Here is a 22,875-nt window from a genome sequence, read left to right as displayed (position 1 = left end):
CCTCCCAGGTTGTGAGAAACACTGAAGCATTCCTAAAGGAAAAAGAGGTAAGGGTTCAGTGGAAGAAAGGGGAATCTAAGTTGGAGAAGGGGAATTTTGACCCTTGCCTAGTAGGTGAGAGTCGAGGAGTATTACACAGAAGATTAAAGAAAGGAAAGGGACAGCCGTATACTTAAATTTTAAAAATACAGATTTGAAGCTTTTCCTGCAGAGGAGGGATTTGTATCCTCTGAGGGAAAAACTGCAGCCTGTCTTCTTGAGTTTGATGTGGTGGTACCACAGAAGCTATTAGGTGAGAGATCATCTCAGTAAGTATTAGAGAAAGAAGCAAGGGCTTCAGTGGTTGGTGATTCCTGCCCCTGGGTACTGAGGCCACTAGTTCATAACTGGCTTACAAGAGCAAAGAGGTTTGTTGGCTTTTCAGTCAGTGTGCCCAAGACAAAGCAGAAAACGTCTCAAGATATATCAAAACAGATAGCAACTACCTGCTTATGGCAATTCACTTGAACATAAAAGATAAGAAAGCAAGTCTTGGGCAAGAAACTAAAGACTTCAGGGGCACAAGTTGTAGTTTTCTCACTCTTGTCCATTGAAGGCGAGGGAAGGAGAAGAGGGAAGTTGATTTTTGGAAATGGGCTAAGAAGATAGTGTTAGAGAAAGGGATTTGGACTGCATGACCATGGACACCTTTCAGTGCCCTCTCCTGGTTCTCCTTGTTCCTTACTTGCCAGACTTTTCCATGTCTCAGCATCCTGGGACTTCTTGTCCTGGAAGATCCCTGCACCTCCCTTCTCTAATTGGTGAATTCTTTCCAGAACTTTCATTTTGAGGAGGTGCCTAAGCCAGTCATACTCATTCACTTCTTTCTCAGCTCTGTTCCTGACTTCCCTCCTCTTTGCCCATTTTGTATGTTTCCTTCTCCCATTAGAATGTAAGTTTCTTGCCTGTCAGGGACTGATCTGAGTTTCTTTTTGCTTGTATTTATGTCCTCAGTGCCTACACAGTGCCTGGCACATCGTGAGATCTTAAACCCTTGTTGACTTGGCTTAAAATATAAGGATAACAGATTTCTGGCCAGGGATTAAGTACAGCTAACAAAGGCTGCTGAGAATGTATTTGCCAGGTGTTTTGCAAATGTGATCAAAATGGCTCTAAGCTAAAAAGGTTTTTGTTGTTGAGTCATTTCAGTCTTCAGGCTTGTTCAACTCTTAATGACCCCATTTGGTGTTTTCTTGGCAGAACTATTGGAGTGGTTTGCCATTTCCTTCTCCAGCTCATTTTACAGATGAGGAAGCTGAGGCAGATAGGGGGTTAAGTGACTTGCCCAAGGTCATACAGCTACTAAGTGTGAGGCTAGATTTTAACTCAGAAGGAGTCTTCTGAACTCCAGGCCCAGTGCTCTATCCACTGGGAAAAACTTCGTAACAAGTTGGTTACCATAGAGAGTTCCTATAGGACTTATAGGTCACATGACCAACAGGATAGAGTACTAGATAATTACTTCAGTCCTTATGACTTTTCAGACCTTCTCAAAATAGGAATTTTGCACAAGAGATAAGCAATTTCAGATGTCTCCATTGTCTAGGACACCAAGAACCTTGACTAGGTAGCAGTTCAATGAATTAACTGCAAAGAAGGCTAATATCTAGTCCCTAACATCATCACTCAGCACTCCCTTCCCCACTCTCTATTATGCTCTGGCAGCAGGGTTGCACAAGCTGACCTACCAAGCTTGCCGCAGAACTCAGTTCTACTCCCTTCCCACTATTCTTCTAGTGCAAAGCAAAATTAAGACCCAGAAGCTTGCTCAGCTAGAACAGCAGTGGCAGTGCTCTGTGCTACAACAGAGCTCAGCCAGAGAACTGAGGCACCAAAGGAATTGGAGTAGAGCCCTTGTATAGGCTGTGTGGCACTCCACTACACCTAGCTGGAACCAATTCTGTCCCCCAGAAGTCACTTAAGTCAGAGACAGAGGACAGTGAAATGTAATTTGCCCAGGGTGAGAGGAAGCCAACATAGCTTTGTGAGCCAGCCCTCAAGGGAAACTGCTGTCAAAAGGAAGGAGTCAGACAGGAATAGAAGGTGGTTATATGAATTTAATAGGAAACATCAGACTTTCAGGTCACACAGCCAACAAGATGGAGGACTAGAGATTTTCTCCAATTTTCATGCCCTTTCAAACCTCTCCAAAATAATTATTAGATACCAGACATAAATACTTTTCAGCAGTTTTCATGGTCTAGGCTATCAAGAACCCAAACAAAGCAAATGCTTGAACTAAGCAGAGAAGGCTAATCCCTAACCCCTAACTTGCTCACTCAGCACCCCTTTCCCTACCACCCACCATGTTTCTAGAAGCAGGTCTGTACAGGTCCACCTGTGTACTGGGAATAGAACTCAACTCTACTTCAACATACACCCTCACTCCCTCCTCCCACTGCCTCAGATCCAAATGGTAAACATTTGCTCAGAATGCAGCAGCAGCAAAGAGTACCAGTATTCTGAGCTGCAGCAGAACTTGAGCTAAACTTGGTAACAGGAAGCTGGGGCAGAGCATGTGTGTGGGGGCCTATGTGGCATTTCACTAAACCTGAGGGACAGAGTCCATCATCTAGCTGGGGCCTAAAAGTCTGTACCCCTAAAAGTCACTTGGAGCAGAGACCAAAGCTGGTGAACCATGAATTATCCAGTGTGGGAAGAGGCTAAGATAGTTATGAAGATCCAGCTCCCAGGAACACTGCCATCAAAGGAGTGGAATCCAGATGGAGCTGTAGGAAAAATGAAGCAAAGTGATCTACCAAAGACCTCAAGGATGAAGAAAATTCAAAGATTTTCAACATAAACAGAAAAAAACCACCAGGAAAGATATTAATAACAGAAGGGGAAATGACCTTCAGGTTAGGAAACAGCATTCAGGCATCTGTGAATTGAGTATTGCAAGACAGAAGAAGATGAATCAACACCAATGAGGCAGAAGACCCTGTGGATTCCCAAGAGCATGGAACCACAGCAGGATGTTCTTTCTGTAAGGTATAAAAGAGAAAAGAGAATTTCAGCCCTGCATAGCAAAAATTATTAGAAGAGTAGAAAAATTTGAATCCATTATGGCAAGTCTCACCAAAGAAATCAAAGAGAAAGTAACTGATTCAGAATGCAAATACAATGTAAAGGACAATCTGGAAGAAGAGAAGCAAAAAACTACTGATATTAAAAGAAATCATGATCTTCATATAAGCAAAACATTGATCTCAAAAGACAGGATGCATAGAGGTGACTTAAGGATGATCGGTCTCTCTGAAGCACATGACTAACCAGATACCTCAACACTGTAATGTTAGAAATAATGTAAGAAAACTGCCCAGAACTTCTGAATACAGAAAACAGTGTCAATGGAAAGAACTCATACATCTCCTCCACCAAAAAACCCTATGCTGAAAACTCCAAGACATAAAGTGGTTAACAGTTTTGTTAAGAAACTTCAAATTCTGCAAGCGATGAGTAGAAAGACCTTCAAATATAGAGGAAAGGAAATTAAAATAACACAAGATTATTCTGCACCCAGCAGAAACTACAGGAAGTAGAATAATTTGCTCCAAAGAGCAAAGGAGTTCAAGATGCAGCCAAGCATTACATTCCCTGCAAACCTGACCCTAACTATTAATGAAGAAAAGATGGGATGTTCAGTTAAGAAAAGGGGTGTTTGAAATATTTGAAGCAGACATCAAATAGAGGTGATAGGGAAGAAATAGGCCTGAAATATTGTAGGCTGCATCTTACAGTACCCCACTTACAGACGAATCATGTTTTTTGTTTTGTTCTGTTTTTTGGTTAAGCTAAGTTACAGATTGATAGGATACATAATAAGGGGAAGGGGAGGAATAGGGTAGAGGGGAATATGTGATGTACCTTAATCAGGCTATAAAGCTAGCAGTGAAGGGAAGGTAACTCATCTAGTCCCTTAAAAATAAGAGAGCCTATAGGAGAATGGGCAAGGGGAAAAATATCAAGACATGGCAAGGGAGAAATCTTGTTTCACTGGTGGGAGGGTGTAACTAGGCTATCATTGAAGAAGAGAGATTCTATAAAGGGAGTTAAGGACCTTACAATGGGTATTATCTGCAGAGATTTGGTGCTTAGACCACTTATCCTTCCTTTGGAGAAAGGAAATCAGAGCTTCTGGGGACAATGCACACATCTAGAAGATTATGAGGTCATGAACTAAGGGAGGGAATTCCTTGGTAATTGGCATGGAAAAACCATGGGGTGGGTAAAGGTAATCATGAACATACAACTAGGGACATAGGAAAATTCTTGCCATGGACCAATATTCTTTCTATCTTCTGCATTCTAAGAGTGAGGTACAACAGGAAAAAAGGGCCAGGGGATGAGATCTACAAGGAATTAAAATAGAAACTTTAGAAGAGGGAACCCAGCATAGTTACCTTAGAAGCTTTTGTTCCACGTGGAATTGAGACTAAAGAAAGATTTTGTATAAGGACCGTTAATCAAAGTCTATAATGAATAAAATAATATAATAATATATATTAAAATAATATAATAAAAGTCTAGAATGAACAAAAAGGGAAGATAAAAAATGAAGAGGAGGAAAGAATCCTTTTTTTCAAAGGCCTAGAAAATAAATTTAAAATATTGAAAAAAAAAACAAATTGAAGGGGAGGAAAGGAAGTGTGATTTATTTGACTGCTTAAACGAGAGCAGAAAAGAGTGGGAGAATTAACTACATAAAATAAAAGGAACTATTAAGTAATACTCCAAACTTAGAGAAAGGGGAAACAAATATAATGGGAGGGAAAGTGCTTGAGGAAGGAGATTAGAGAACTGGGTGAGAATAGGGTTGCTTTAACATAGATTAATATAATCAGAAAGGACTAAGTACTGTGTTTAGGGAATAATAGGGGGGAAATCCTAATTTGGAGAAGACAAGCCTAACTCTAAAAACTTTAAATGTGAATTGAATTAAACAAGAAAAAAAGTGACTGGGCCGCTAGGTGGTGCAGTGAATAGAGCACCAGCCCTGGAATCAGGAGGATCCGAGTTCAAATCCAGGCTCAGACATATAACATGTACTAGCTGTGTGACCTTGGGCAAGTCACTTAACCCCAATTGCCCTGCCCTCAAAAAAAAACCTTTTACAAAAATTGAACATATATTAGGGCACAAATATATTGTAAACTAGTGTAAAAAGGCAGAAAGAGTAAACACATCCTTACAGACTATTAACACAATAAGAATAGTGATAACTTGAGAGAGCACAAAGACAGGCAAATGGAGACTTAAGAGTGATATTCTTTTTTATTTATTTTTTTCAATACTTATTTTTAGTTCTCAAAACATTCATTTCCACAAGATTTTGAATTACAATTTTTTTCTCTCTGTTTTTCCCCCACCCCAAAATAGCAACCCACTTAATACCCCTTTCCCCAATCTGTTATCCCCTCTATCCTCCCCCATTACCCCCCTAACTTTCTAGCAGGGCAAGACAGACCTCTATACCCCACTGCCTGTACATATTATTTCCCAGTTGCATGTAAAAAACCACATTTTTTTTAAACTTTGAGTTCCAAATGTTTTCCCTTCCTTCCTCCTCACATGCCCCCACTGGGAAGACAAGCAATTCAATATAGGTTGTAAATGTGCAGTTATCCAAATCATTTCCATTGTTGTCATGTTGTCAAAGACCAGTTATATTTCCCTCCATCCTATACTGCCCCCACTTATTCCATTTTCTCCTTTGACCCTATCCATTTTCAAAAATTTTTTTTTTCAATCTGCCCTCCCTTCTATCATCCCTCCTCCTATTCCTTACACCCCTATTTTCCTGTAGGGTAAGATACCCAATTGAGTGTGTATGTTATTCCCTCCTTAAGCCAAGTTCAATGAGAGTGAGGTTGTTCCATTCCCTTTCACCTTCCTGTTCTTACCCTCCATTGTTACAGTTTTCTCTTGCCTCTTTTATATGAGATAATTTACCCTAATCTATCTCCTTTCTCCTCCCAATAAACTCCTCTCTCACCTCTTAATTTTATTTTTTAGATATCATCCCTTCATATTACTCATCCTGTGCCCTTTATGTATACATGAACATATGCCCACACTCACATATATTTATATACACATACACCCTCCTGTACATACATACACACACACACATATATTCTTTTCAACTATTCTCATACTGAGAACAGTCTTATGAGTTACAATTATCATTTTTCCATGTAGGAATGTAAATAGTTCAACTTTAATGAGTTCCTTATGATTTCTTTTTCCTGTTTACCTTCTCATGCTTCATGTATTTGAAAGTCAAATTTTCTGTTCAGCTCTGTTTTTTTCCATCAAGAATGCTTGAAAATCTTCTATTTTCCCCTGTAGCATTATACTCAGTTTTGCTGGATTGGTGATTTTTGGTTTTAGTCCTAGCTCCTTTGACCTCTGGAATATCCTATTTCAAGACCTTTGATCTCTTAAGGTAGAAGCTGCTAGGTCTTGTGTTATCCTGATTGTGTTTCCACGGTACTCAAATTGTTTCTTCCTGACTGCTTGTAGTATTTTCTCCTTGACCTGGGAACTCTGGAATTTGTCTGTAATATTCCTAGGGGTTTTCTTTTGGGGATCTTTTTCAAGAGGTGATTGGTGAATTCTTTCAATTTCTATTTTTCCCTCTGATTCTAGAATATCAGGGCAATTTTGCTTGATAATTTCTTGCAATATGGTATCTAGGCTCTTTTTTTGATCATGGCTTTCGGGTAGTCCAGTAATTTTAAAATTATCTCTCCTGGATCTATTTTCTAGGCCAGTGGTTTTTCCAGTAAGGTATTTCACATTGCCTTCTATTTTTTTCATTTGTTTGGATCTGTTTTATAGTATCTTGATTTCTCATGAAGTCCTTAGCTTTCAATTGCTCCAATCAAATTTTGAAGGAGTTATTCTCTTCAGTGAGTTTTTGAAATTCCTTTTCCATCTGGGCATTTGGGCTTTTTAAGGCATTCTTCTCACTGGCTTTTTGAGTCTCTTTTGCCACTTGAGTTAGTCTATTTTTTAAGGTGTTATTTTCTTCAGTGTGTTTTTGAGTCTCCTTTAGCAGGCTGTTGACTAGCTTTCCCTGATTTTCTTGTGTCGTTCTCATTTCTCTTCCCAGTTTTTCCTCCACTTCTCTTACTTGACTTTCAAAATCCTTCTTGAGATCCTCCATGGCCTGTAATAAGTTTATATTTTTCTTGGATGATTTTGATGTAGGAGTTCTGACTTTGCTGTCTTCCTCCTGCTCTATGCCTTGACCCTTTTTGTCCCCAAAAAAGGATTCTGTCATCTGTTTGTGCTTCTGTTGCTTGCTCATCTTGCCAGTTTACTTGACTTTTGAGCTCTTTGCCACAGTAGAACTCTGCTTCCAGAATGGAGAGAGCTTTGTCCCAAATGACTGAGGTTTTTGCATCTGCCGGAGTTATTAGTTGGGTGCCCTCTCTACAGACCCCATAAGCTCTGGCTCACTAGTGGGTCACATACCCCAGAACTGCCACCCAAGACCACAATCCAGATCCAAGTAGGTTAAAGCAAGAGTGATTACCCTCTGAATGGTGTCTTGGTCCCCTTGCAATCAGCAAACTGAGAGCTCCTGAGACAGCCAGGCAATGGCGGCTGCTTCTTGACCTGGGGGGAGGGGCCGGACTGCAGTACCCCTCTTCCCACAAAGTTCCACACTAACTTTTTACTTTCTTTTTGGCATTTTTGGGTTGATAATTCTGGAAACCACCACAGCTGCTGGTGATTCTCTGCTGAAGTCTCCTCTTGGCCCACTGCTGGTCAAAGCCACCCTGGGGCCAGGAACCAAGTGGCTCCTGTTGGGCTGTGCTCAGCCCCCAGCCTGGTGTGATAGATCCTTCCTGTTGTTCTGCTGGGCTTCATTCAGCAGGAGATTTGTTTCTCCTTGTCTCTTTGTGGGTTCTGTAGCTCTAAAGTTTGTTTAGAGTAATTTTTTTTACATATATTGGAAGTGATTGGAGGGTAGCCCGCACCAAGTTTGTGCTTATACTCCACCATCTTGGCTCCGCCCCAACAGTGAAATTCTTAATATTGAGTGGGTCCGTGAACAAATCATAGAAATGATAATGAAATTGAAAGAAAAAAAATGATGAACATACCAAAATTTCTAAGAGTTCTCATGAGGAAAAATCATATCCTGACAAACATACATTAATAAAATAGAGGAGAGATTAATGAACTGACCGCATATTTTTAAAAATTAAAAGCAAACCTAAAATAAATACAAAAAAGAAGATATTAAAAATTAGAGGAGAAATAGATAAACTGGAAATCAAAAAAGCTATAGAAATGACAAATAAGACTAAAAGCTTGTTCTTTAGAAAAACTCAATCAAATTGATAAATATTTAGCCAGTCAGATTAAAGAGGGCAGAAAATAAACAAAATAGCAAATAAGAAAGGCGAAATCACAACAAACCTAGAAGACATGAAAATAATCATTAAAACCTTTTTTGTAGTTAATATGCTACTACAACTGAGAACAAAAACCAGAGATTTTCTACAGTGAAGGAAGAAGAGTAGCAGTTGAGATACCCGTAAGTTCATAGTAGTTGAAATCTAAGGAAAGAACCAGTAATAAAATCTGTGACCTCAAATAAATATTTGCAAATCCCCAAAGACCTTCTAATTCTGAAATCCAGTAACCAGAGAGGGGAAAAGTAAGGTAAATATTTGGGTGAAGGTCTGTGAAAGAAGAAATAGAAGTGATTTCATTATTAGGTATTGTACAAACTCTCTGGACAGAAAGAGGAAATAGAAAAGTTTGGGAAACAGCACTACACTTAGACTTTAACATAGTCCTGGTTGTGTTTATAGAGGGATAGGAGCAGAAAAGCCACCTGATCGAAATAAGTATATATAGAGGAGATATGTACTGGACGTGATTAATTGTCAAGACTTTGGGGAATTAATTTATGTTTTATCTGAAGGAGAAAATAGCAGAGACATAAGGGAAAAAACCCATATTAATTCCCATCCTCTCCCTTCACACACCCCCAGGCAACCAAGAGAACTTCAGCTGCTTACCCATATGCTAGCTTTCCCATTTATACAAAATCTTTTTTTTTTCTTTTTGGAGTGGGGAAGGCAGGGCATTTGGGGTTAAGTGACTTGCCCAAGGTCACATGGGTTGTGTTAAGTGTCTTGAGGCCGAATTTGAATTCGGATCCTCCTGACCCTGGGGCCTGGGCTCCATTCACTGTGCCACCTAGCTGCCCCTATACAAAATCTTTTCAAGATTTATCTATACAACCATCAAAGACAGTCTTACTGATAGTAGGGAGCAGGTTTTCCCTAGCAATATAGTACAATGGACTGCATCTTTACCATCATGTAACTCAAGGAAAGATGTAAAGAATACAAGTTTATATTTATTGTTGATTATGAAAGAGCATTTGATTGGACCCACCTTAAATGCTGTCTTTCAGCAAGGTGTCTCCCATTCATAAATCAGAATCATTCAAGATTATTTGAAAGAATAGAAATAATAACCTTATGCACCTGTGGTGCCTTAATTGTCTTCTCACTCTGGAACTACCCTTAGCACCTAGGGTGCCCTCACCTGAAACATCTTTCTTACCTTGTGATCTCTTTCTCTCATTGGTGAGTTCCTCCTGGCGCCTCTATTTTGGAGAAAGACCCAGGCCAACCTCCCTTCATTCCCTCCTGGCTTTGCCTCTGACTCTCCTGACTTTGCCATCTTGGGGCCATGTGGGTACCTACTCTTACTCTCCTCCCCCTCACCCCTCATTTCAGCTTTTCTGTTGTCTTTTTCTATTAGAATGTAAGCTCATTGAAGACAGGGGCCAACTTTATTTATTTATTTATTGTATTTGTATGCCTAACACTTAGCACAGTTCTTAGCACATAAGTACTTAATGAATACTTGTTGATAGACTATTTAACAATCTTCTGATCATAATCATCAGCTGAGGCATGAAACTGATTCAACACATGGTCTGTATTGAAGAGGTATTCCATGTGGATATTAAATCTTACAGATATTCTGAATTTGTGCAGCTTTCACCCATCCCTGGAGCATTGCAGTTTCCTAGAAAAATTCTGTAGCCATTCAAAAGAGTTGACCTTACCATCTACATGGGAAAGAACAAATAATTGAAGAATGTCCATTACTCAGATTATGACTTGAGTTTGGCCAGGCAACCCTTAGAGCTTTTCCATCAGTATGTGTATCTGGGACAAACAGTATAAATGGACAATACTCTGGCTCACAGTTAAATTGGAAGAGAGGAGAAGGAGAACAGACTGGATTTTATTGAGAAAATTGTGAAGTTCCTTTAATGCTGCATCCCTTTCTCCCAGTCCCATGATTTTAATATAAGATGTGGAATATAGTCTATGGGTAGTTGGAAAATATGATGAATTTTGAAGAGTAGGAGTAAAAGATAACCTTTTTTCTTGGTTGGTGTCTTCCTGGATTACGTGTGTGTGTATGTTTCTGACCTTACTTTTGGTACATGTGACTCTGTCCCTTCTTGATGGATATGTGTGTCTGTCTGTGTATCTGTCCCTCCCACCCTCCCTTTCCTTTCCCTTTGGGGTATGTGTATGTTTCTGACCATCTCTCTCTTTTTCTTTTTTTGGGTGCCTCCCCTTTTCTTTGGTTTTATCCTCTCTCAATGTATGAGTATCTTTGCTCCTTAATGACTTTTTTTCTATTCTCTTTGTTTTTCTTACCTTCTCTATTTTCCCTTCCCCATTCTCTTTTCTCTCATGTCTTTTCTGGTCTTTTTGGCCAGTGTATGGAGCTGAAGTATCCTTTAGTTTTTGTTATTAAATAAAGCTTTATTTTTCTGTTCTTAATTTCAAAAACTTGTTAATTGAATATTCTATTACTTTAAAGCAAAAAAGAACTAAATTAAGTTTTTTACTTAAATGTGGTTTTAACTGAAAATTTTTTCCTTGTGAGTTGGTCCCTTCAGTGGAAAAAGGACTTCTTATTTCTGAAAATAATTTTTTCTTAGCAAATCAAAGTATGTAATTTAACTTAACTATAGATGTGGCAAGTGTTTATGAGGTTTTTTTCCCCTCCATTTTAGAAACTCCAATAGCAAAAATGATCGTAGGAACCGAAAATTTAAGGAAGCTGAGCGACTCTTCAGTAAATCCTCAGTTACTTCAGCAGCGGTAAGTTGGGGTGAGACTGGTGATATATTTCTGATGGCTGACTAACCATCAACCCAGGTGAAACTTGGATTAGTTTTTGTGACAATTCTCTATTTAAAAAGACAAAAGTACTTTTTTTGCATTTGATGTAACATTTTCACACATTATTAAAAAATTCATATTTTGTCCCAATATAAATATATTTAAAATTTCATATTTTTTCCCAATATAAATATGTTTAGCCAAATTCTCCTTTTCTGAAACGAGTGGTTTCCCAGATCCCTATTTTTCAGTACCCAGATTAGAATCTAATTTCTTTTTCCTTCTGACTCTTTTACCAGTGAGTTTCTTGGTGTCTTTTTCTTTTAGGCAGTCAGTGCATTGGCTGGAGTTCAGGACCAACTCATTGAAAAAAGTAAGTTTTTTTTGTTCTTAGGATCTGATCATCCCTGTGTTTAAATGTTAAATCCTTGTAGTTTCTTTGAGAAATCTAGAGAAGGCTCTCTTGCACTTTTATTTATATGAGAGAGGGATTGTAACATGCATCCTTACCTCTCTTGTTACTAGGGAGGTGGGCTCAAAAACCTTACTTCTCTGAAAAAAACACAAATATGTGACCCTCTTTAAGCCCAGTGAATTAAAGTTATTGAAGAATTTTTGTTTCAGAGATGGAAAGAACCTTGGGCTTGCAATCAGCAATCCTGGATTGTGGGCATAGCTGTCCATGACCTTGGCCAGCTCGGGTAGTGTCTCTGAGCTTAGTTGCTCCCTCTTCAGAATGACAAGTTTGGGTTGAGTGATCTCCACTGTCCATTCTAACTCTCCCATATTATTTATCCATGATACCTGTAAATTCTTGTTTATAAAATGGGGAATACATTTATCTTCCCCCTTATTAGATGGTGTGTACTTTGGAGGACAACACTGTGCATATATGAGGAACTTGTACCATTTAACGTATGGAAACAATAATTTGTTTCTATTTTGACTTCTGAAACAATGATTAGAGATGAATCTATCTTTGTGCTTCAGTTTTGGGAATTCTCCATATTGGAGCTTCTTGAAAAATCAGCATATTTTTAGAGGATCAACTGTTCATAGAAATTCGAGGATAAAGGGAAACCAGTAGAACAGAGAGAGGGACATTGACTTGGGAGATAATCCTTTTCTCTAGGTTATGTACTTCCTCCCTGTTGCCATGGTTGGTATCATATCCCATTGATACATTTAAGATGAAAAGTTCTATCTCATAGGGCAATAGAAATGCTTTTTTATTTTAGATACTTTTTTATTTTAAGGGGAAAGTATAGCAGAATTAGGTCATGGGAATACTTTTAACTTGAATTAAGTACATTAACAGTGATATACAAGGTAATGAATTAATTCAGGGCAAAAGAGTGCTTATTAAACCAAGCTCTCAAACCACTTTGTAAAAAAGGGTACATGTCAAAGCATTGTAAGTTAGTATAATTTGATTCTTCTGTGAATGAGTAGAATTTAAGGATCATTCAAAAATGTGGTTCTTCCCATTAGACCACTTTCAACATCTCATGTAAACTTGCTCTAAGGAAGAAAGATGAACTGATTAACAGTACTTCAGAATTACATCTGGAGTAAATTATCCTAAGAAGGCCTTCCTAGCAACCATTCAAGATAAATATATACCTCACTTTATGCAGTAGACATGTTCTTGAAAAGATATATATAAATCAAATAATTTTAAATATATTAGGAAAGATATGTGAAAATTTTTGTAAAGAAAAGTTCTTTTGTAATATATTTAGTTTTGGATTTTGGGATTTTGTGAAATGGCTTTCTGAAGATAACATATATCTGTTCCTTCCTGACCTTTGTTCCCTATGCACATGAATAAAAAGGGCCTGGTTTAAATTTGTTTTTAATCTTTGTCTGTAAGCCCCCTTTTCTTCCTATCTGCTGAATTCTGACTAGATGTTTCAATACTTGGAACCCAATATTTTGATTACTTTTTGTCACGATAGAAAGTTTGAGGTATACTCACCTAGTATATAATACATAATAAGAATCCAAAAATATTCCAGTGGGAAAAATGGAAAATAAAAGTATTTATAGGAACAGTGAGTGTTGAAAAAAGATTGGAAGAAATTATAAAGTTAAAAAGATGTATTTCTGCATACATATATGTGTACATATACACACGTACAACTTGAGTTGTGATAATTTTCCCATTTGCTGTTTAATTTTCTGAAATCTTTTCATTTTCAGGACTTTTTGTTACTTAGTCAATGACAACTGCCCTTGAAGTTGCTGTGAAACATCTTTCTGTTCTGTTTTTTTTTTTTTGCTTTTTGGAGGGAGGAAAGCAGGGCAATTGGGGTTAAATGACTTGCCCAAGGTCAAGAGCTAGTAAGTGTCTGAGGCTGGATTTGAACTCAGGTCCTTCTGGCTCCAGGGCCGGTGCTCTCTTCACTGTGCCCACCTAGCCGCCCCAATTAACAGCTTTTTTTGAGGAGTAATATTCAGGTGACCTATATTTTAAGATCTGATCATCAAGATAAATTTATTAAGTACCTGCTATGTGCAGGCACTCTGCTAGGTACTTGGGAATCAAAGATGGATTCCTATGCATAACTCATTGAATGAGATATTTATTTCCAAAGAATTGACCATATTTCCCTTTTTACTTCATTTTAAGATAATTTAATTTATAAATGCCATGCATGTGTGCTTTCCTATAACATGTAATATATGTGAGGATCTCTTAGTGAAAACATATATATGTATATATGTGCACATATATGTGTGTTATATATGTATATCTCTACCTATCACCTTGGAGCTTAAGTCCAAGCATCTAAGTATTAACAGTGGTTTAGTTATGGGAGGGAGAAAGATCTTGGACATGTCAGCATTTCTAGGTCCCAGTTCCCCCCCCCTTTTTTTTTGCCTTTTGGAGGGCAGTTGGGGTTAAGTAACTTGCCCAAGGTTACACGGCTAGTTTTTGTGTGTGTGTGCTAAGTTTATGAGGCCAGAACTGAACTCGGGTCCTCCTGGCTCCGGGGCCGGAGCTTTACTCACTGTGCCACCTAGCCTCCCCCAACTTTTTTTTTAAATAAGAGGATTGAACTGGGTGGTTTGAAAGGATTTTAGGATCCCTTTCAGTTCTTTTTTTCTGGAGGGCAGCTGGGGTTAAGTAACTTGCCCAAGGTCACACGGCTGGGGTTTTTTTTTGTGTGTGTGTTTGTGTGTTAAGTGTCTAAGGCCAGATCAGAACTAAGGTCCTCCTGACTCCGGGGCCGGCACTCTACTCATGGTGGCACCTAGCCGCCCTCCCTTTCAGTTTTAACCTTCTGTTATTCCTTCATCTCACTTACTTCATTTGGGGCATTATCACAATGCTTGTGGAATGTAATTAAATTGGTTTATTGAAACCATTGTTTAACCAAAAAATTTTTGAAAGCTTGTAATTTATGACAAATTGTCTGTTGACTTCAGATACCTCTGTATATATAACTCAAAGCTGTATCCATAGCCATAATATATAGAGTTCTTTCTCATGGACTAGTTGTGCATTTCTAGCTTTCCATTTGGGCATTTTTACTTCTACAGATTTAACTTAACTTCTCTGTAACAGAAGTGCCAGTTTTTTCTTCAGATCCAGCTTTTCATCCTTACCTGTTTTTCTTACTAGTTGTACCTGTTGTCTCCTAGTCACATAAATTGAATAACTTTGGGTTATGCTCTTCTTCTCTGTCTTCCTAAATTCCTGTATCCCATTGTGTCCACAAATCCCATTTTCTTCTTTCCCAGTCTCAAATCAGACTTTCATTTCTTTTCCGTTCTCATTGACCACCACTGTAGTTTAGGCTCTTATCTAGTACCTAGACTTCATTTAGGGATCCGCATGAGTATTCCTTTTGAAGTGGTTTAGGAAGCTAAGCCTTTATTCCAGTGATGCTGCTGTTGCTCTGACTACTCTTAGAGTTGTTTTTGAACTTCATTCAGAGGTTTTAGCATGTTCTTTTGGCCATCTTCAGGTGAGGCAAATCTGATGGGTGTCATTTTGGAAAGTTGCCAAAAATAATTCAAAGTGAAGTCTGGTGAATAAAGAATCAAATTGAATAATACCAATTTTTTGTTGTTGTTCAAACATTTAATAGCAGACATGGAATGAGCAGCAGCATTGTCAGGAAACAAATATCAGGCTACAGTTTACTTCTTTTTATATTGTACAGAATCTCTCTAAAGTCTCAATATCTACATAAGTCTAATGCACTGATCCTTTGGAGTGAATTTTGGGTGAATGTCCAAATCTCCAAAGAAGATTTCTCTTGGTCTGTTCCTCTCGAATATGTAGGACAATGGATTTTCTCCCTAGAGACTTGAGTCTTTTTTTCACCATAGGCTAAATTGGAAGCATAATGTTTCACCACTGGCTATTGATTCTTCCCAAAATGTAGTATTTTGTTTAACATCTCTGGAGCAGATAAAACATACATCTAATCTTCTTGTTGCTCATTTGAATCTTAAACATACATACACATATTAACCATTCTATGTAGCATAATCCTCACTGAAACTTGATGTTGAACCTGTGTCTTTATCTAAATTTAACTATTTATCTTTCTTTATCATAATTTAATACTATTTGAATGAACCCAATCTCTAATTTTTCATTAGCCCTCTGAACAACTAGAGAGCCATTTTGCTCGTTATTATGGATGTATTTAGTAGATTAGAATCACTGATTAGAGCTGGCAAGTGACCTTTGAGAGCACCAATTCAGCTGCTTTATTTTATTTTACAGATGAGAAAACATACTAGTGAGGGACAGTGATGGCATTCAGACTTGAGACCTCCCTCTCAGCACTCAGCATTCTCTGGCACGGCCATTTGCCACTACTGCCTAACCCTGTGTGCCAAGCATACATCTCATTTTTGAAATTTTTTTGTTCCCATACACTTCTTTACCATGTCAGATGATTTCCTTGCAGATTAACTTCATACAAGCTTTAATATTCTTTTCTCTTAACAGGTTGCTCATTTTTATGTGAATACAAAGCATTATGCCTTTTCACTATAATAGAAGGTTGATTGGCTGACATTGCTGTGTGTGCCACATAACCCTCTTTTATCATTTATCCTCTGCTTGCATACATCATACAATAACATAGTTTTATTACTTTCAGTACATAACTAGTTTTCTAGTCAGTCAACTAATATTTAATAATAAAATAACAATAGCTAGCACTTACAACAGCCCTTTTAAAAAATAATTTTAGTGGTGTTTTCTATTTCTTATGTCACCATTATATCCCATGTATCTCTTCCTCCTTCTCCTCAAGAGCCACCCCAAAAGACAGATAAGAGAGGTAGGGACTAGATAGGGGAAAAAAAAATCAGCATACCTAATCGATACATCAAGGAAATCTGAAAATATGTGCAAGGTGTAACAGCTGTGGATCTCCCACCCCCACCAAGAGATATTTTGGGGGTGTTTTTTCATATTTCTTAATTTGAATCTGCTTGACATAATTTTGCTAGATTTACTTTTGATTTTTTTTTTTGGTGTGTCATTCTTTTCACTTACAATGTTGTATTATTGTATGTAATATTTTCTGGGCTCTGCTTTACTCTGCCTCAGTTCACATAGTTCTTTTCAAGCTTTCCTGTCTTCATCACATATGTCATTTCTTACAATGCAGTAATATTCCATTACATTCACGTACCATATTTTGTTTAATCATTCTGCATTTGATGGAATCTACTTTGTTTCCAATTCTTAACAGTCGCAAAAATGCTGCTCTTATATAATACTTTAAGGTTTGCAAAGCACTTTACATACCTTATCCCATTTGATCCTCATAACGCTGGAAGGTAGGTGCTGTCATTATCCCTATTTTATAGATGAGAAAAGTGAGGATGAAACAGTTAAGTGACTTGCCCAGAATTACCCAGCTAAGTAAGTATCTGAGGTGGCATTTGAATTTAGGTCTTCCTGAATCCATGTCTGTTATTCTCTCTACTGTGCCATCCCACCTTCTCTGTGCCAGCTGCTGGGCTAGGTGCTGAAGGTACAGAGACAAAAATGAACTATCCCTTTCCTCAAGGAGCTTATGTTCTATTGAGAGACAGCATTAGTAGGCAAATACAAATTAAATACAAGGGAGATGACAAGTACTAGAGACTGGAAGAGCAGGAAAGGTTAATGTTAGTGGTGTCACTTGAGTTGTCTTGAAGAAAACCATGGTTTTTTTTTCTTTTATAAATTATTTTTTTTAGTCCCATGATTCTTTCCCATCCACTGAGAAGGAAAGAAATATAATACCAGTTATACAAAGGAATTTATACAAAATATATTTCTTCATTAACTGTGTTTAAAAAAAGGCAAGAAAAATAATGAAAGGAAAAAATAAATATGCTTCAGTCTGTGCTCACTTGAGTCCATCATTTCTCTGGATAGCATTTTTCATCATGAGTCCTTTGGAACTGTCTTGGATCAAAGTAGATAAGTCATTCACAGTTGATCATCATTACAATGATGCTGTTACTGTGTACAATGTTTTCCTGATTCTGCTCACTTCACTTTATGTCAGTTTGCATAAGTCTTCCTAGGGAAAAACCATGATACTAAACGGGGAGGGGAGGTGCATTCCATCCACGATGAGCTGAAGGGCTAGGAGATGGAGTGTCACATGTGAACAGCAGGAAAGCTAATTTGTATAGACTCTAGGGCCCCCAACCTGTCTTTTTAATGTTATCTTCAACTACTAGAATTGCCTTTTTAGATTAAAAATATGCTTCCAGGTGGTGCTGAAGACTACATTTTATTGCTTTATTGACTTTGCTTATTCTAGTCCTCCTTCCTGAAATGCCCAACCCCTTCCTCTATACCTGTCTTGTTTCTTCTTACTTCACTCTTACTCATATTTTGTGATCCAGGTCAAATCTTATCTCTTCCATTCATTTTCCCTGGACATATTTTGAAGTAATCTGTCTCTTCTCAAAACTCCTGTAATACGTTGTACATGTGATTTATTTATTTGTAACTTATTTACTGCTTGATTACTCCCTCTCCTCAATTAAAATTCCTCTTTCTGGAAATGTGAGTTAGGTAATTATCATATCTAATTAAAGGCCTCCTTACTTCCCCCACTATACACTCTCCAGGGTGGGGTGGAGAACCTTCGGCCATGAGGCCACATGTGGCCCTCTAGGTCCTCAAGTGGGGCCTTTGTCTGACTCCAAATTTCCAAATCCCCTTAATAAAAGGATTTGTTCTGTGAAGTTTGAATTTAGTCAAAGGGCCCCACTTGAGGACTTAGAGAGTTACATGTGGCCTCAAGACTAAAGGTTCCCTACCCCTGCCTAGGGCAAGAGGAGGTAACATATAGATCTCTTCCCCCTGCTGGAGCTGAAGGGTCTCTGGAAAGAGGGAAAGGGGACAAAAATGCAAGATAGAATCCTCCCCCTGCGTCTCCTTTTAGCTAGGAGTAAATTTCTTTGTAAGGCTATTTCATTAAAATATTTTGTATCTGTCCTTTAAAAGAAAAGATAATATAGGTAATTTCGACTACATGAAATTGAAAAGGTTTTACACAAACAAAATTAATGTATCTAGTTGAAGAGCAAGGATTGACTTGGGAAAATTCTTTGTATTAAATATCTAAGATCATATATAAACATATATATGATAATATATAGAAATATAAAAGACTAAAAGCTGTTCCTCAAATGATCAATGGTCAAAAGATATGAACAATTTTCAAAAGAAGAATTGCAAACCATTAACAACTATGTGAAAGATGGTTCCAAATTACCAGAAACATAGATCAAAACAACTCTGAGATTTCACCTCACACCCAGGAAATTAGTAAATATGACAGAAAGTATGCAAAAGCTTTGGACGGGCTGCAGAAAGATAATAAATACATTGTTGGTGGAATTGGGAATTAGTTAACCATTCTGGACAGCAATTTGGAATTAGGCTAAATATTGACTGGTATGTCCATACTCTTTAATGCAGAGATCTCCCTTGTTAGGTACAAAACACGAGAAGATCAAGACAGAAATGCTCTCTATATATCAAAGTATCGATAGCAGTACTTCTTACGGTAGCAAGAACTAGAAATAAAGTAGATGCCCAGTCCACTGGAGATTGGCCAAACAAAGTCTGGTGGATGAACATAATAGAAGATTAATTATTGTGCTGTAAGAAAGACATGGTGAACACAGAGGCATGGGAAAATGTAGGTGAACTGATGCAAAGTGAAATAATGTACCATGTAACTAACACAATATAAATCAGTGGAGAGAATAACTGTCACAAAGCAATTGAAATGAAATGTTGGCAAAATATTAAAGACCAGGGTTGACCCCAAAGAAGAGATATGAGAAGACAGCTGTTCCCACTCTTTGGAGGGATCTACCAGTGTGGAACATTGCACATAGCATCATATTTTCAAATGTGTTGTTTGCTTTTTTCTTTTAGGAAGATTGTTATGTCTCTCTGGGGGGAGGAGGGATGCTGGGAAAAATGTAGGTGATGTGAAAACAAGATATCAATAAAGATCTAGTCAATACAACAAGGTTGTCATATTTCGGTTGCAGGTCTCTGTCCTCCAGTATTTTCAGCTTTACTGTTTCCAATTATTTGATATTTTTTAGAAACCTAAGTAACTTGAGCTTCAACTGTGAATCTTTTCTCCAGTCAGCCAGTCAACAGGCATTTATTAAACACTATGTGATGGGTCCTAGGGATATTGATACAATGAATGAAACAGTACTTCTTTGAGGGAACTCATGTTTTATCCTGAGGCAGAGTATAAGTTCTTTGGGGTGAGAGGAGTGCTTAACTAGTAACAGGCCTTTGTGAATTCATTGTTGGCTGATAAACAGTTTGGCTGAGGGATCCTGAAGAGGTTCTTCTGAATTTGTAATTCCTACAGGGGAACCAGGCAGTGGTACAGAGAGTGACACTTCTCCAGACTTTCACAATCAGGAGAATGAACCGAGCCAAGAGGACACAGAGGATCTGGATGGATCTGTGCAGGGGGTGAAACCCCAGAAGGCTGCTTCTTCCACCTCTTCAGGGAGTCATCACAGCAGCCATAAAAAGAGGAAGAATAAAAACCGACACAGGTTAGTGGCATTGGTGCCATTCTCCAGGGTTGAAGTTAGGATTATTTCAAAGGGATATTTCTGGAATACAAATTTTTGGGTGCTGCTATTGGGGATTTGCATTTTTGCAGCCAGAAAGAAGGAAGGGCCTTTGCTATAATAAGTAATATGGTCTCTTTTTTTTTTTTTCCTAAATTGATGGATGAGGCCAGCAATGCAGAAGGAATCCAGTTTTTTGAATTTTGGGTACAGAATAGCAGGTGCAGTTTGGGTAGAAGACCTGCATTAAATGAAAATCCTATATAAAATGGTGTATGGGGTTATTTTTTAATTGAGGGAAAAGGGAGTAGATAGACAAAGGCTTTTTTGTTTCTCTTATTTTTATTTTTCTCTGATTCCTTATGGACTCCGAGAACTAGCCAAACACATTTTTTTAAAAAAGGCATTGGAGTGATTGTTGTGCTCCCTCCTTCCCTGTCCCACCCCGACTCATTTCTCTGCAATATGCTGACACATATATTGAAATATTAGAGTCCCAAACGCTATTAAATAAGAGTGGGCCTTCCCAGATAACATTTGTCCACATTACTTTCTGAGGTATGAAATGAAAGATAACATCAATAGTCTGTAGAAGGCAGATATCATTAAGAAAGGAGGATTTAAGATTGCTGTCAACTCTTGATTATAAACGATAATATTGCAAAGCATTATAACATAACTGAAAATAATGGACAGCCCATTCAAAGATGTTGCCTTCTTGCAGAAGAGAAAATTGCCATGGGAGAGGGAAGTAAAGCTGTCGTTCCAAAACTTTTGTGCAGCAAAGAATCCAGACCTAAAGAAAAAAATGTCAATAGCATTACCTTAGGACTCCTCAAGCATCATTCCAGTGAAATTCCTTGCAGCCTCTTTGCTCTGAAGGGAGCAGGCAGCCTTGTGAGTAGTAGTACTAGTCAGTGAGAGCAGGAATACTCTTCACCATTAATGACTTGGTAGGTTATAGAATTTAGAAGGTTTGAGTGAGGAGGGAGCCTTTGAGATCATTGACTCCATCCTCCTCCTTTTATAGTTGAAGGTAGAATAAGGAACTCACCTGAGGTCAAGTGGCTAGGGAAATGGCAGGCAGGACTGGAAGAGCCCCCCTTTTGATTTGTAGTCTAGCCCTCCTTCTGCTACCTCATACTTGTGATTGTTGTCTTTGAAGTTTGACATTCTGTAAGTGAAAGAAGCTTTTTGAAAACCTTGGAAAGCAGCAAGTTTTTTTTCATAATTCTTTTAATTTTAAGATTACAAAAAGGGGAAATATCCCTCCATGTAACCCTAATAACAAGTCAACACATTAACCTCTTAACACTGGTAGGAAGTAGCAAAAATTACTTCTGCTTTCTGGGGCCACCACTTATGTCATCACTGTCCTGGCTTATCACCAATAGTACCAACAGATGCATTTTGTATCTCTCTTGGATTTGATTTCTGCCAGGAGCTTATCATTCTCAAATTCTTTCTCTTGTCCAGGGAGTCAGTTGCAGTGGTCATGGTGAGTCTTGCTTTGGGACTTTTTTAGATGGCTTCCAAGTGTTATGTGAATCCCCAAATAGTGGTTCTGGCTTTATATTGAGTGAGAAAAAAAGCTTAATCATTTCTAAAGGGCCTTATTTAGTTTGTTGTCATGTAGATTCTGTAAACAGCTTGTTTTTGTTTCAAGTGACACCTTATTCTAATTGAATATTATCAAGAGTCACTGAACTCATAAGGAGTGTAAAGTGGAGGGGAAAATAACAAAAGAAGGAAGGTAGGAGTTTGAGATAGGTTAGAGGAAAGTTGATGCAAACTCTAATGTTTGTTGACTGTTTTATATGCCATACACCCAGATGCCTGGGCATGTGAAGAGGCCTTCTCACCACGTTATAGTAAATAGGCACATATTGTCTTCTCCTGGCATCTGTGTTGCTGCCCTCCGTTCTTCTCTCCCCTGACTTGCAGCTGGGTGTTTGAGCAATACAAGTTATTTGCCCATAGTTTTAAACATTCAAGATGTGAAGAACTAGCTAAATTTTACCCTTTTAAAAACTTCTCAGCCAGCATTTGTTAATCAATGTGCTTAGCACTGGGATAGGAAAAAAAAAAAAAAGACAAAAAGGCTCTACCCCTGGAAGCATGCTTCAAATGGGAGAGAGAACATGTCAGTAAGTAATTATTTGGAAAATTGGGACCAAGTAAATGGAACATCATTTGGAAGGGGAAGCATTCACAGGAGGGGCACCAGGAGAGGCTTCCCGTAGCAGGTGGGCAAAGCTAGGGACACTGAGAGGACACTGAGAGATGAGTGGCAGGGCCTTCTAGGGAGGGGGAGAAGCCAAATCAAGCCAAGCAGCCAGGGTTTATTGAGCACACACTCTCTGCCAGGCTAAGTATTTAAAGATGAGATAATATTTGTCATATGCTTCACACAATGCCTGGCACACAGTAGGCACTCAGCACATACTAATTCCATTCCATTCTAAGGAAAGGCAGAAAAGTCCCTGTTTTCAAGGAGCTCACATCCTGATGGGAGAACAATTATATATAAAGAAGGATGTACATATAGGATAAA

General features: G+C 38.2%; 1 protein-coding gene across 5 annotated transcripts in view; it reads left to right on the top strand.

Annotated features, from left to right (window-relative positions):
- MEAF6 (MYST/Esa1 associated factor 6) overlaps positions 1 to 22,875 on the top strand; it is a 33,500-nt gene that overhangs the window by 3,946 nt on the left and 6,679 nt on the right. For all 5 annotated transcript variants that reach the window (XR_011164425.1, XR_011164424.1, XM_069067960.1 and 2 more), the window contains exons 3-5: positions 11,117 to 11,204; positions 11,553 to 11,598; positions 20,111 to 20,303. Coding sequence is in view for 3 of the 5 variants with exons in the window: in XM_069067960.1 (XP_068924061.1) it covers positions 11,117 to 11,204; positions 11,553 to 11,598; positions 20,111 to 20,303 (327 nt within the window). In the remaining 2 variants the exon portion in view is untranslated. The remainder of the gene's footprint in view (positions 1 to 11,116; positions 11,205 to 11,552; positions 11,599 to 20,110; positions 20,304 to 22,875) is intronic.

Source organism: Petaurus breviceps, unplaced genomic scaffold (genome assembly GCF_028583685.1).
Source record: "Petaurus breviceps papuanus isolate PSGF00001 unplaced genomic scaffold, PetGlider_PUasm1.0 90760, whole genome shotgun sequence".
NCBI classification, from domain to species: Eukaryota; Metazoa; Chordata; class Mammalia; order Diprotodontia; family Petauridae; genus Petaurus; species Petaurus breviceps.
Note: the sequence above shows the minus strand (reverse complement) of the source record. Positions and strands in the feature narration are given on the sequence as shown.